Below are 14,080 nucleotides of genomic sequence, written 5' to 3'. Positions count from 1 at the left end.
GCTCGTGTGTGTCATGGCCCAGTGGAAGCCAGTTCACGCTGTCGGCATACTGATCGGATGGATAGGATGCATGCCGCTTGGAAAATGCGATGTCATCCACGACCAAGAGGGTATCATGTTTCCGCTCATCCAGTCTGCACGCGTCTGCCACGCACGAATCACGGCGTCTCAGTCTTAGACTCCAGACGTACCGCTATTCTGCAGCTCATACTGTAACCCAATCAGGCTAGCCATGACTTGACGGAAACGGGATGTTCAGTACACGGAGTGCAACGGACGGCGACATCATCCGCACAGCGAGCTGATTTGGACGGTTGATAACTATCAAAACCTCTCTGATTCAGCACAGCGATGGCCAACAACTCGGAGACAGTAAACAAGGTGAACGGCTGCATTTCCATGTCGCAAAATATCCACACAGTAAATCCTGATAAACAATTTAAATCAACGAGTGCAAAAGCAACGAGTAACGACCCAAATCAACAAGAACAATACATTTGAACTGGCTCGTTTTGAGATACGTATAATAAATCATTTTCGATGACTAGACACATCTCATAAAATATTGTCGAAAAAGGAAACGCGGCATCCACCATCACACTCAGATCACACGCCGTCGTGTTCTAAATGCCCCGTAGAAACAGAGATACGAAAACACACGACTCGAAATGGCACCGGTGCACCCACACACCCCACACTCCCGTCGCAGGTTCCGTACAATACGTGCGGTGATGGACGCCTTTTGGATGGCACGCCGACTACGCAGTAGCCATAGGTGAAGAAAGGACCACCACGGGTGCCGTGAAGGCCCGTGCCTGAGCCTGAGGGGAGCCGGTCGGGTCGGCCCACGACCGGCAGAGGGGCGCCCTGGGGAGCCTGAGGGGCGCCAGAGAGGGCCGGCCACAGCTGCGCCGTTCAGACCGATACCTGCCAACACAAAGGTCACTGTCAAGGCACAGTGAAAACACTGGGTGACAATTACTTAGGACGGACACAAGCAGAATATGGACGTTGCGATCAATCAGCTCCTGAATACCCTAAACTATGATAAAGGATGGGAACAGTCAGCAGCCGTTTCGTGATATAAGATCAAGTGATCAGCAAAAAGCCCATTCTGGAACCGTGAAACGTTATCTCACATATTATTAGCAGATTGACATTGTTACCTGAAAGTTTTGATATAAAATAAGAACGAATACAGAATCAAAGTCAACATCCTAATCGTCGGAGCCCTTCCCTTGTCACATCATTGGCAGACCATTCCCCTCAGGACGACAAATCAAACTCACGGCGGCTCTGAGCGCCTGGTCGAGGTCGTTCATCAGGTCCTGTGCGTCCTCCAGGCCGACGCTGACCCGGATCAGAGAGTCCGTGATGCCCAGACGCTCGCGGTCGGCCGCGTCCACTGAGGCGTGGGTCATCACGCAGGGCAGCTCCGCCAGCGACTCATACCCGCCCAGGCTCTCCGCCAGCGTGATGATCTTGATGTTCTTGAAGAAGGCCCGGCTCTCGGTCAGGCCGCCCTTGATGTAGAAGCTGAACATGCCCGAGCAGCCCATGGTCTGGCGGCGCGCCAGCTCGTGCTGCGGGTGCGACGGCAGGCCCGGGTGCAGCACCTTCTCGACGGCAGGGTGGGACTCGAGGAACTTGGCCACGGCCACGGATGAGGCGCCGTGCTGGCGCATACGCAGCGCGAGCGTCTTCAGCGAGCGGTTCACCAGGAAACAGTCGAACGGAGACGGCACCGGGCCGATCGCTGCAAAAGTAAGCGGGGATCGAACGGTCAGCGAATGGTTAGATCAGATTCAGAAAGTAATCCGCTGAGCTTTTATGGTGTCGAATTGGGTCAAAGTTCGAAGAATAATCACAACAAGCAAGTACAGGGACTCTAAGATCGATATCAATTATCAAGCATTGGCGATGTGCAAGCACTGTGAATCCAAAACGTAATTAAATCCCTCTAGATTTGATTATTTTGATCAACAAAAACAATTGTTTATATTATAACAAGTTGCACACATTCACACATCAATAAAGCAATACAAAAAGTGAAAAAAACAGATGCACCACAACCCCACCCAACATCAAGAATCTGGCCTGTCAACATGTCTACCTCACAATCCAACCCCACCCCACACCACACCCGCAGCGCGCGGCCCGCTCACCGTTCTGCAGGAAGCGCAGCTGTTCGTGCACGTCCTCCCGGTTGGTGGCCACCAGTCCCATCACCACGTCTGTGTGGCCGTTCATGTACTTGGTGGCCGAGTGCATCACAATGTCGGCGCCCAGCGTCAGCGGTTGCTGCCGGCGGTGGGCAGATAGGGTGAGACGGGGAACGGGGGGGGGGGGCGCAGCGGTGAGGTCGAAGGGAGGTCAGAAGAGTGTGAGTTACTGCAGAGTGCAGATGCTAGAAGTGAATGTCCTGAAGCGTTGATATGACAACCATTTACATTGGAAGTGTTAGACTGTTGATGATAGGATAAGCCCACAATGCGTTGCTATTGACTCAACAACAATGACTCAGCAACAACGCAAACACGTGATAAAAACTACACCCACTCAGCCCAACTACATTTGCCTAACCAAGTCGAACTCGAAGTCACGTACCATCAAAATGCACATCAGTCAACACTGCAATATTTATATAACAAGACCTCGACGTCCTCTTCTAGAGTCATACAACCTCGATTTTTTATTCTTGATTCTTTACAGCCTTCACCCGCCTACCTACGTGTTTTCTGCCGCTGCGCAGACTCTGGTCGTCGCTCACCTGGCAGTAGGAGGACATGAACGTGTTGTCGACCACCAGTCGCACGTTGGGGTGCTTCTTCACCACAGCGGCCATGGCTGCGATGTCCACCAGCTTCATGGTCGGGTTGGTCGGTGACTCGACCCACACCAGCTGGGTAAGCGGAGAGCAGGGATGGCCGTCAGCAGCGGCAACGGGTGGTGGGACAAAGCGGATGTCGTTTAAAAATTAAGTATAAGTTGAGATCACTTGTTTGATCGATCGGTGCCACATATGTTACACTATTTACTGGTCTATGTGAAGCGGTAACAAATGTAATGAATATCAAATACTCTGCTTGGGAGTTAAGATTATAACACATTCCAAGAGAATAACTATCCGAACAGTCCCAAGTGCCACAGGCCGTTTGAAGTTACCTGAATCCTCCCTCTCTATCGCCCGACTTCTCCCCACTCTCTCTCTCTCACCCTTGTCTTGTCGGTGATGGCGTCGGCCACCTTCTGCGGGTCGGAGGCGTCCACAAAGGTCGCCTGCACGCCCATCCGGCACGCCACCTTGCTCAGGTAGCGGTTCGTGCCGCCATACAGATCGTCCATTGAGACGATGTGGTCTCCGCTGCTCAGCATGTGGACGATGGTCGTGGTAGCGGCCAGACCGGACGCGAACGCCATGCCTGGGGAGAAATTGAAGTCATAGGGATTTTCATGAATATGTGAATGTAAAATTGTTGAGCTGTCCGCATGCATCGGCAAATGGAATGAAAAGACGAAGAAGGTCACCTTCGTGGAATGATTAAATCTCAACACTCCAAAGCTCGATTATATAGAAACACGGCGAGGAGTTGAACGACACTTACCGTATTTGGCCTTTTCCAGGGAGGCGAAGCACTTTTCCATGGCATCACGGGTCGGGTTGCCGCTGCGAGAGTACTCGAAACCCTGCCGGGACCAAAGCTCAGTTCCAAACACGTCCCGCATTAATTTGTGAAACCCCTTAATCAATGTGTACACGAGCCTAGGCTATAAAGAATAAACAGTCCGCTGTCAAGACGGAGTGGATATAAACCAGATTGTCAAGCACCTTTTCCGCTGAGATCTCGATGGAAAATGGAGAAGAAAGGAAAGTTAGCAGAAGGGCACACTGCAACTGCTGTTGGAAGTGGATGGTCACAACTTGGTTGGAACGCAATAGTTGGCCTCAAAAGCAATTTGTCTGTCTCAAAAGAATGTTACGTCATCAGTGATGGATACCGTAATAGCAGGAAGGTCACGCCACCGACGAAAGTAGCCTGTTCAGTGTTCATATCAAGTCTGTTTATGTCTGTGCGTTTGTAAATAATCCACAGAGGACGAGCAGAGATACGAACGATTAAAGTACGCACTGATTTGTGAATGACACATGCGTTAGACATTCTAAAATGACAGCATTGATATACCGCTTCGTCCTTACTGTCTTCGAACAACAAACAAACGTACACACAACGTCACTGTCAAATATGAAGTTCTGTTCTAATGTAAACTGGACACACGTAACACTAATAATAATATTAATAATTATTAACCCTTAAAAGTAGCGTTCGCCGGTCCCAACTATCTTTACAGCCCCCCCCCTCTCATCAACCTTAGTTTCATAAAGACACCATCCCAGTCCTAGCCTACCCAAAATACCCAAGGTGCTCTACCCCTCCCCCATTCGATACCCCTGCCTCTTCATTTGTAACCCCCTCCCCCTCTTACCCGGTGCTCGGCGGGCGCGTCCTGTTTGAACGTGGTGGCCATGGAGATGGGCGGCACCACGGCCATCGAAGTCCACTGCTCCGGCTCCTGGCCCATGTGACAGGCGCGCGTGGCGAACGTCGTGTCCAGCGGCAGGAAACCCTCCATGGTGGCTGCGTGTGAGTGGGGTGTGTGTGACCTGGGGGAGAGAGGGGGAGGGGGGGTCAACGGAGAGCGGCGGGGTGACACGACTGGTCAACGTTCAACTTACACCGACAGAAGGTCAGGGTCAGAGAAAACAAATCTGCAAATTATTCAGAGGAGTAGGTGTTTATAATGGATCACAGCGCACAATCACCAACAGACCGCAGCCACAAGACTCAAGAGGCATGTAGTCGGTTTTACAACACGAGCCTGTCGGGATCGGTCACGGGGTCACCTGCCACGCCCCCTCGGGTGTCACACACCCCGCCCTCCCGGTGTCAGACCCCGCCCCCTCGGGTGTCACAGCTGTTCGTCCCTGTCGTGACCCGCTACCGGTAGTTTTCCACCCGAACAGGCCACAGCGGTGGTCGACCCGCCCCGCCGGCCACCGCGAGGTCCACATGCGCCCACTGTCTAAACACTGGCGCGCACACACGTGTTTCTGCGGGTCTGCTCCGTCCCAGAATGGAGCAGACTGTTCACCGGCACCCTTCATCATACCGCCAGTAGACGCAGCGGCGGGGCTCGGATGGTATATGGCATTACTAGAGGCGGATCCAGCTCAGAGTTTTTTTTTTTTTTTTGGGGGGGGGGGGGCAAACCATAAAATTTATCGATTCTTTCCATGCATCGTCCATAGGCGTAATGTTAAAATTATGCCGTTTGGGGGGGGGGGGCAAATGCCCATTTTGCCCCCCCCCCCCTGGATCCGCCACTGGGCATTACAGCTGCACAGAGACAGATGTCTTTATAAGCCATGTTCGTAGCAAGCGCATGCTGCCGAATGAAGACAGATTTGTTCTTTGTCAGAGCTGAAACCTTTAAGTGAACGCTTATGTTTAGCACGGTGATGTTTAGTAGGTAAGATAAATAAGCAGTGATCGATTTCGAGACAAAAATACATGCTAACGAATAGCATGTATATTTGTTGAAATTCGTTTTTGCTCGTCCACAAACAGAAAGCTGTCAAAAAAGCGCGCATGTCATCTGTCTGAAAGTGACCGCCCGGACCGAGACACGCCCCCTCGCCATGACATGTTGATCCGCATCACACACAGACCACCGTGGTGGGACACTCCTCCCGGACGGGAGCACCGCGAGAGCCCTGGCACATGTTACACGCCTACAACAAAACAGCACCTGCCCCTGGCACTGAGAGGGGACACACAGGACACACGACATTCGAACCGTGCTGACGTGATGTGTAAATGTTTATGTCGAGAAGTGTCGAGTGATGGGATGGCGATATGTTGACTGGATTGCTTAATTTTAAATGGAAATATCCCGCCAATGATACTGAACAGACACCTCATTGTGTGGTGCGCACAAAGTGTGCAATGATTGTGTCACCGGCAGGCGACAGCAGCGGCGAGGCGGGCAGTAAAATGGCAAACGGCGCTGAAATAGGTACGGCAGCTTCTGTCCACGGTTCGATAGATCTTTTGACAGCCGATAACTAACTTTGCTCGATTCTGTCACTGTCAGAACTGCTCACAAAACAGAATAACTCGACAGGTCATAAAGTGCAGCTGCAGTGCAGCCTCGCACGTGCGCAAACGAGGGCTTCAAAAGTGCGCCCCTGTAGAAGATAGCCCACAGGTCATCCCGGCGCGAGAACAGGCGACGACCAGACGCGCTGTGTCTGGTACTCTGATGGTGACCAGACAAAACCCGGGGTCATCAACACCAGCGTGCAGTCGGAGCTGGGCTATCCTCCGCGTTCAATGGAAACCTTGCGAAAGAAATGAAACCCGAGATGGTTCGCCTAAACACTGAAATGTCGTAACGTTTGGGAATGGGGCGTATCTCACTAAAGTCGAGGCGCCGGACGAGCAGATGTCCAGTGAGCCCCGCCAGCCGCCGGGGGGGGGGGGGGGGGCGGACGCCGCGTGGTGACCCTCCCCCACCCCCTCCCCCCGACTCCGACCCAGAGACGGGTCACAGCTAGTGGTGTCAATTTCAGAAAACGTGTGTCCAATGTCCGTCCAATGTCCAATACTTACGTCGACTGTCCGTCCAAAAATGTCCAAACCAGCCATTTGTCCAAAGATGTCCGACACCTACGCAATAGTTTACACTCAACACTGTTATTTAATTTGCTTTTAATGTACCATTACCAGCTCAAAAGTGTTAATCATATCGAAAGCTGAGTTTTCTAATAGCCAATCAATGTTAAACACGATTACTTTATAAAAATGTTGAGGTGTAGCAAGCGATTGTCCAAAGTTGTCCAAAGCCTGCTGTCATTGTCCAACCGAATTCCGAATTGGACATTGGACAAAATCGGAATTCCGAAAATTCAAGTTCCGATTGACACCACTAGTCACAGCCAGCTGGTCAAACACGCGGGGCGAGAGACGCGGTGGCGTGACCAACCCCTCCCCCTCACACCGGCCTGGGATCACCTATATTTTCAGCTGGGAACGCGCCTGTGTGCCGCGACCGGTAGAAGGTAGATCAAGTGATTGAGCCTAGCCTGTGAACAAGTGTGAGGACTCGAGCGATATTGAGATTAAAGGCCGTGATTTGAAGTCGTCTTTGACCGACCTGAAAACGACCTGAATTTCTGCGCCGAGTGTGTGATAGAGTGCAGCAACTAACAAGGCACAAAAAATTGCACATGCACCCCCGACAAAAAGGATACCCAAAAAAGATGCCCCTGATTCTGAATCCGACAGGAAATCCGTGCAAATAAGTGAAAATTTCTACAATCGAGCACATTTTAGTTGAGACTGAGCAAACAATTAGCCTTGCAACTAGAATCCCGTAGTTTCAGACGAAAGCAGTCCCAGCCCTCTACAAACATCATTCGGCAGCTGAGTCTGCCAGAATGCCGTGTCCCGTCCGCAGATGCTAATGTGAGAGGGACGAGAGAAGGGGGTGGATTGCTGCGTGACCTGTACACTGTACAGCTGTGTCGACGGAAACAGGACGACACCTTGTATCTCTAACCTGCGAGTAGGTCAATGGCGCTACAATGAGGTGACGCGATACGGACCTGTTGTAAAACGACCGCGCCGCGAGAAAAAAAAAAGCAGCTGACGAGCGATACGCTGCGCTGCTGCAGCGAATAGAAAATGGAGCAGAAAGAACGGTGGCTAGGCTAGGCAAATGTCCTACTGCAATTAGGAAGAACAAATGCTGCGTTACAAGAGCACAACCCATATGGTATGCAGTTGAGTAAAGCATTGAATATCGGTAACCAAAAAGCAAGGGTCAATTTGAAGCGTTAAAACGTCGTGCGCGAAATACAAACAATCCATCCGATAAAATCCAAGGGAAGAACTCGCTGAGCACAAACCGACCTGGAATGAGGTGCCTCTCGCGTTCTCGTCCCACGCGGCGCCGCTGTCGGTACGACTGAGAACGACCGGCTGGTCGGCTGCCAACTATATAGACCGGCCACGCCGACGGGGGCACGGCCGCCAGCGTGTGACGTCATGTGACGTCACCCTCGTACAACCCCGTCGGAGCGGGCGTAGACGTAAAGGGCGCCGACTGCCGTCTGCCCTGCGGGCTGGCGAGCTTCACAAGTTAGTCCCCAATGCAATTCGCCCACAGCACAAATCCAGGGGACATACCACAGAAGTGCCCCAGGAGGCCGCCGCGCTGGTCCGTCGGACAGCGATGTAGTGCCCGGCGCTACCTGGCGCCTCTACAGGTGCAAAAGGTTTATACGGCCGTCGGCAGGCGAGTTCTGCAACACTGCAGCTCGGGTCAATAACCCGGCCCCGGGAGAGGGCACAGCGTCACCAAATCAGCGCAAACCGGGCGAGTACAGGGTGTTCGCGAAAATATGTCATGATTTCGTATGAGCATTATCGCCAGCTCAAATAAGCTATGATCAGATGTTTTACTAAAATGTGTTGCCTTGACCTTTAAGTGTTGTTATTGACAAGTCCCAGTGCCTCATGTGTAGCCGGGCGCACCCCACACAGTTGACATGAGGCATCTCCGCTTTCCGTTCTAAAGAGACCGTACACATTAAGGCCCTGTAAATCCAAGGACTAAATGCCCCTCTATACTATTGTAACATTTTTTTTTTAGTTCAGGGTCTCACATTTCTCTGTGAGTTGTGGCATGTTGTTTATCATGCGAATAAATAACACGTGGACAACGCCTGAATTCATGACAATGACCTCATCACTACTGGACCGTAAACGATACCGGGCGGTCAGGCTAGAGCTGGAAGCCCGGAGGATGGTGAGGTGAGACTAGTCGGAAGAATAGACCGAAGCCCCGTCGAAGTATTTCCGGGTAGCTTTGATACAAAGGGGTAGAATGAAGAAGGGATGTAGTGTAGGTGATCACCTTGTGCCGCTGTCCAGTGATGAATATTAGGAAGTTTGATCAACGGCCTCCCAGTCAAAAGTCTTCAGTTCAAGTTAGAATGGGTAGATCGATGGGGATCACATCTAGGAAAATTGGTAGATTAGACGAGCCTCTGAGCGCAGAATAGAGAAAGACCACGGGCCCTCGACCCCAAATCAGCTCTTAGCATTGAGCATCGTTTACCGGTTCAGTCTGCCGTCCATATAGACCCGTATCGACTTCCGTCTGAACTCTGAAGCAGTCTGTGAACACCATCGGCCTGTATCGTCTGACTGTCGCCTGCTCGATCACACCGAAACACGAGCCGGCCTGAGGTCGGGACAGGGTATCAGGAGGTGTCACCCGACCCGCGCCCGCCACCACACAGTACCACTCATGGGAGGGCAGAGATGCGCGGAGCTGCCCCACGCTCGGATGAAATCCAACCGGCTTCAGGAGGGGCGAGCGACGCCTACGCCAAGCGATTTCATGGGAGGGTCCACAAAAAAAGCACGGACTGGCCATGATTGGATGGAATGCGACCTCCCAACCTGAAAACATGCAAAAGTTAATTATCAAATTATTCGGAAAGCATTCAATCGCCACATTTACAGGTTCACAAACAAAAACTTAATGAGGAGATTTGGCTCCGTCAAGCGGAGCGGTTTTTGGTAAGGAAAGTTTACGCCGGCTAGAATGATTCCATGACGGTTTTTCGTCCAGCAGATTTTCGTCGGACAATTTTTCGTCCGCAGATTTTCGTCCGACTTTTTTTCGTCTCGCATTTTTTCGTCTGTACAAATTTTCGTCCGTGCATTTTTTCGTCGGTACATTTTTTCGTTTGTACATTTTTTCGTCCGGACATTTTTTCGTTCGTATATTTTTTCGTCTGTGCAACTTTTCGTCCGCGGACATTTTTTCGTCTACAATTTTAACGTAACGTAACCTAACCTAACCTAACCTAACCTAACCTAACCTAATCTAATCTAACCTAACCTTACCTAACCTTACCTACTGATGTTTGCCTACCGGGGGATAAGGAAAAAGTTACTTGCATGAATAGATTGCAAGCAATGGTAAGTCAAATATTTTTAGGTTAAGTGGTTATGCACCAGGCTTCAGGCCTTCGGCCTGAAGCCAGATACACAACCACTTAACCTAAAAATATTTGACTTACCATTGCCTGTAATCTCTCCTAAGGCATTGCCTTCGGCACTGCACTGCTTCGCCCCGAGTATTATTATGACGTCATTTGCCTCACAGTTGAATAGCATTGTAGTATGTTTTCATTCAACCTTGGGTGCACAGACGTAAAATTTATTGAACGAAAAAATGTCCGGACGAAAATATGTACAGACGAAAAAATATACGAACGAAGAAATGTCCGGACGAAAAAATGTACAGACGAAAAAATGTACAGACGAAAAAATGCACAGACGAAAAAATGTACAGACGAAAAAATGCGAGACGAAAAAAAGTCGGACGAATATCTGCGGACGAAAAACTGTCCGACGAAAAAATGTCAGACGAAATTTTGTCCGGACACGGGCTAGAATGGTGGCCAGGAAAAGCTTCAACTGCCTTCAACATTCAAAAATAGTGGGAATTCTACAAAAGCACACTCCAAACTCCACGCCCAGGCACCAATGGTTACGTACAGGGAGATAAAGACACAGCATAAAGCCCTTCCATTTCGGGGAACATTACGAGATGGCCTGGTCTGCCATCCTGGCTCTCGTCACGATGATACAGACATAACGCAGCCAGACCCACAGCGTTCCAGGGAGGGGACACCACCCTCCCCCTCCCCGACCCATCCGCCCAGATCATCGCGGCGGGACACCGCTGAATCATGGTGAGCTCGCAGCGTCCAGCAGCGGAACTGGACTCCACCCCGCTAACCAGCGATGGAACGCGGTCGTAACTGCTCTGATCCGCCCGGTGACCGTGGTAATCAGCCTGGTTACCCCGCCAGTGACCTGACCCGGCACATCCGGCCGGGGTCGGGTGAGCGGGGATGGGTGACGGCGAGTCCCACAGGCCGGGCAGCAGTGGCGTCATCTATAGCGACTGACGGGAACTGAGAACTACTGGCAAACTAGCAGATGAACAAGCTTTTCCACCACAATCGGTCACTAACATACATACAATGGCAGGTCTAAATTCGCCAAGATCAGAATGTGTCCAACCAAGTGATGTCAATTACGGAAAATCGTGATACCAATACCAAACCAAACACCAAAAATATCCATGGAAAAATACCGAAACCGAACTGACTTGGGAATATGAGGAAAATACCAACTTTTTACCAAAATTCCAGCCTCTTTTACGTTAGTGAGGATTCATAATACCAACAAAATACCAAATGCACTCGCCTTGAAATACCAAATTGAAAAACCAAGTTGGTATTGGTTTGGTATTGGTATACCAAAAAATTGGTATCCGATTGACATCTCCAGTCCAACCCCACCATGCTTATTTGCTACCAACAAAAAAAAATCCAATTTTTATCCACAAAATGACCAAAAACTTGGTCACCACCACACCAAAAACCCAGACACAACCAATTAGATCTGCCCATGGTTGCTGTCTCATAACTAATCACAAAGCAAAAGCTATACAGAATATTAATTCAAATTCAACAGAAAATGCAAAACTAATGATGCAAAAGTCATTATCTGTGCCCCCTAGTTATCTGCCCATGGCTACAAAGTATGAATGAAAGCTGACATTGACATAAGGACTTATGAAGTGGTACCTATGGGCCATGGGGACAAGGTTGCCTAGATTGTGGCAGACAAGGGAGAGACATTGTTGCAATGGTAATGGTTTTGTCTTTTAATCCAGTACTGAGTGGGAGAAGCAGTACCTACCACTTATTTTATTGCTCAGAAATTGGGCAGATAATTAACCACTAAACATTTTACACTTTAGTAGTAGATGCTATTCTGATTACCACAAACAAGCGAAGCGTGCATTGACATCATCGATATTAACCTGTCAATGTGGAGTTGGAGCAGAGGGCAACTTTTCAATAACATCAGTCATGTTGAAATAATACAATATTGTGAGAGTAACAATAAATTACAAAGTATATGTATGACATGATTTGACATGACATTTAACGTTGAGTTCAAACTTCGAAACCTGAATATTGAGGCTCACTGCTGAGAGCTAACATCAATCCAACTTCTCACCTGTATAAACAGCTTGAGCTACAGGGTGTTTCACTAAAAGTGTCAAAAAGAAAATGCTTATTAAAGATATATAAAATACGCAAAGCACGTGGTTGTGCACGTGGCTTTGTTGCAAATTTTTGGACATTTATGCTTTGGCCACTTAAGATATATCTTACACTCATACGGAGCGAGGGCAGGAGGCCAAAGTTACTAGTCGTTTTTTCCTTATACAGAACAAGAACAGGTTATTTACACCGCAACGGGAGCGGTGGATTACACTTACATTTGGTGCTATCAGAAACATTGAAACCGTACGCCGACTTTTCAGGAAACGTTTCACTCTCTCACCTCGCTACGACCCAGATTATAAAAGTTTCAAAGGGCTTCTTGAGAGGTTTAAAAGGGTTCCTTTGATGCCGGCTCCAGTCCAAAAAAAAGGCGGGTCGCCCCCACCTCTCGGCGGAAATCGTTGAAAAGGTCAGGGTCTTTTTTTAGGGCCTTTTAAGATAACAAGAAGCTTATTTCAACATCAGAAATAGCCAAGCCCCCAATTTATCAGAAACAACCACTGTAACAGCTGTAGCCACCAAGAACTGGCTGGACCAGAAGTTCCGTTCCGTTCCCTGGCCGAATAATCAGCTGCCTCACCGCCCGCCCCTGGCCAGCGCGAGGCCCCGATCTGTCACGCTAGCCTTCTGGTTTTGGTCAGTAGCTCTCGCAGAGCTGAGGAAGACTTAAGTCGCATCACTTTTGGAGCTGAAGAGCACAATGCAAGGCTTTGCCGACAGTCTGGACGCTGAAGATGAAAACGGGCTGTGAGGCACCTCCGGACACGTGCCGAAACGGTGCATCAAAAGAAGCGGCGGATATGTGGAATAGGTTTGAGTGACGGTGATATCATTTTATATATTCAAATGTCCAACAATCGCGGATAGAATGATGTGCAAATGTCCATAGAAAACATTGTTATTATGTGCATAAGGACCTTTTACTTTTTGACACTTTTAGTGAAACACCCTGTAGGAATTAGGATGATGAGTTACGTGAAATTATTTTGATCAATTGCCCTTCTTTACCGATTATAAGCGGAATTGGAATGCACCGGTGATCAGCAAAAGCTCTGGCCTGGCTCTCGCATGTCTAGCAGACGGCCACATTTCATTTGATTACGCTTCAGTTGAAATATATTTACGTCTATGACGTCTGTTTTTAAGCCAATCGTCGATTAGAATAAGAAAATCTTATCCACATATGACAAAAATTTGCAAGTGAAAAGTTTGATCAAATACGACATTTTTCCAACAAACAACAAAAAATCAAATTTCAAATTGAAGGTACCGCATAATTGAGCTCATTTATCAGAAATTTCCCAGGAAATACCTCATCATTCAATGACGTCAACGATTCCTATGAAAGACATTGTTGAAAAAAACACACAAATAAGGTTTTGAATGAAACAAGTGCGCAGCAAATGGCTAATCTGGTAGCTGATATGGAGGATTTGGTATCAATTTTCCTTGAATTACCGTAATTTGGCAAAGTTTGAACAAAAAAGTAATCTTGCTCCGACTTTAGGGCCTTGGCTCCGACCACCATCGTCAGTCGTCACCGTCGGTGCCGGCCGGCGCTGGCTCAATTGAATTGTGCAATCTCGTACCACTCTGTTCAGTGGCGCGGGAACCGGGGGGGGGGGGGGGCTAGCGGGGGCTGAGCTGAGCCCCTCCAACTTTTCGGCTGGGGGGCTCGTAATGTATTTTGAGCCCCTTCAACTGGAGGAATCCCGAATCGAAATCGGAAATCTACGAACATAATTTCATAGATTCATACATAAGCGCGGATAGGTTGCCAAAACGGTAAATGTTTTCGTTTTTCTCGTTGAAACGGCCAATGTGTGAAAAATGGCATAAAATCGTTGAGAAAAC

The 14,080-nt window shown here is 49.2% G+C and overlaps 1 protein-coding gene across 3 annotated transcripts; it reads right to left on the bottom strand.

The window, feature by feature from the left end:
- Nucleotides 1-377: 377 nt before the first annotated feature.
- On the bottom strand, nucleotides 378-13,251 carry LOC122374357 (cystathionine gamma-lyase-like). 3 transcript variants are annotated; one of them, XM_043353047.1, is made up of 9 exons: nucleotides 13,186-13,233; nucleotides 12,180-12,189; nucleotides 4,486-4,665; nucleotides 3,606-3,687; nucleotides 3,217-3,422; nucleotides 2,771-2,902; nucleotides 2,166-2,301; nucleotides 1,290-1,756; nucleotides 378-927 (listed from the first exon to the last, which is right to left on the bottom strand). In XM_043353047.1, exons 3-9 carry the CDS (start codon nucleotides 4,630-4,632, stop codon nucleotides 916-918), a joined length of 1,182 nt encoding a protein of 393 aa, XP_043208982.1. In that variant the 5' UTR covers nucleotides 4,633-4,665; nucleotides 12,180-12,189; nucleotides 13,186-13,233; the 3' UTR covers nucleotides 378-915. The 3 variants fall into 3 exon arrangements, with proteins under 3 accessions (XP_043208982.1, XP_043208983.1, XP_043208981.1); XM_043353048.1 differs by lacking the exons at nucleotides 12,180-12,189; nucleotides 13,186-13,233 and adding an exon at nucleotides 13,235-13,251 and having other exon boundaries at nucleotides 4,486-4,663; XM_043353046.1 differs by lacking the exons at nucleotides 12,180-12,189; nucleotides 13,186-13,233 and adding an exon at nucleotides 7,974-8,119 and having other exon boundaries at nucleotides 4,486-4,663.
- Nucleotides 13,252-14,080: the final 829 nt, after the last annotated feature.

The sequence above is a fragment of the Amphibalanus amphitrite genome, unplaced genomic scaffold (assembly GCF_019059575.1).
Source record: "Amphibalanus amphitrite isolate SeventyFive unplaced genomic scaffold, NRLGWU_Aamphi_draft 001645F_arrow, whole genome shotgun sequence".
NCBI classification, from domain to species: Eukaryota; Metazoa; Arthropoda; class Thecostraca; order Balanomorpha; family Balanidae; genus Amphibalanus; species Amphibalanus amphitrite.
The sequence above is the reverse complement of the archived record's forward strand: the minus strand, read 5'-3'. Positions and strand labels throughout refer to the sequence as shown.

Bases quoted from the DNA above. Each gene is read 5' to 3' on its own strand.
- LOC122374357 (XM_043353046.1), bottom strand. From the start codon at position 8,110: ATGACGTCACACGCTGGCGGCCGTGCCCCCGTCGGCGTGGCCGGTCTA. The intron at 3,688-4,485 runs GTAAGAGGGGGA...TGGTCCCGGCAG, and splicing joins ACGCGCCCGCCGAGCACCGG to GGTTTCGAGTACTCTCGCAG. The intron at 2,903-3,216 runs GTGAGAGAGAGA...CCGCTTACCCAG, and splicing joins CCATCACCGACAAGACAAGG to CTGGTGTGGGTCGAGTCACC.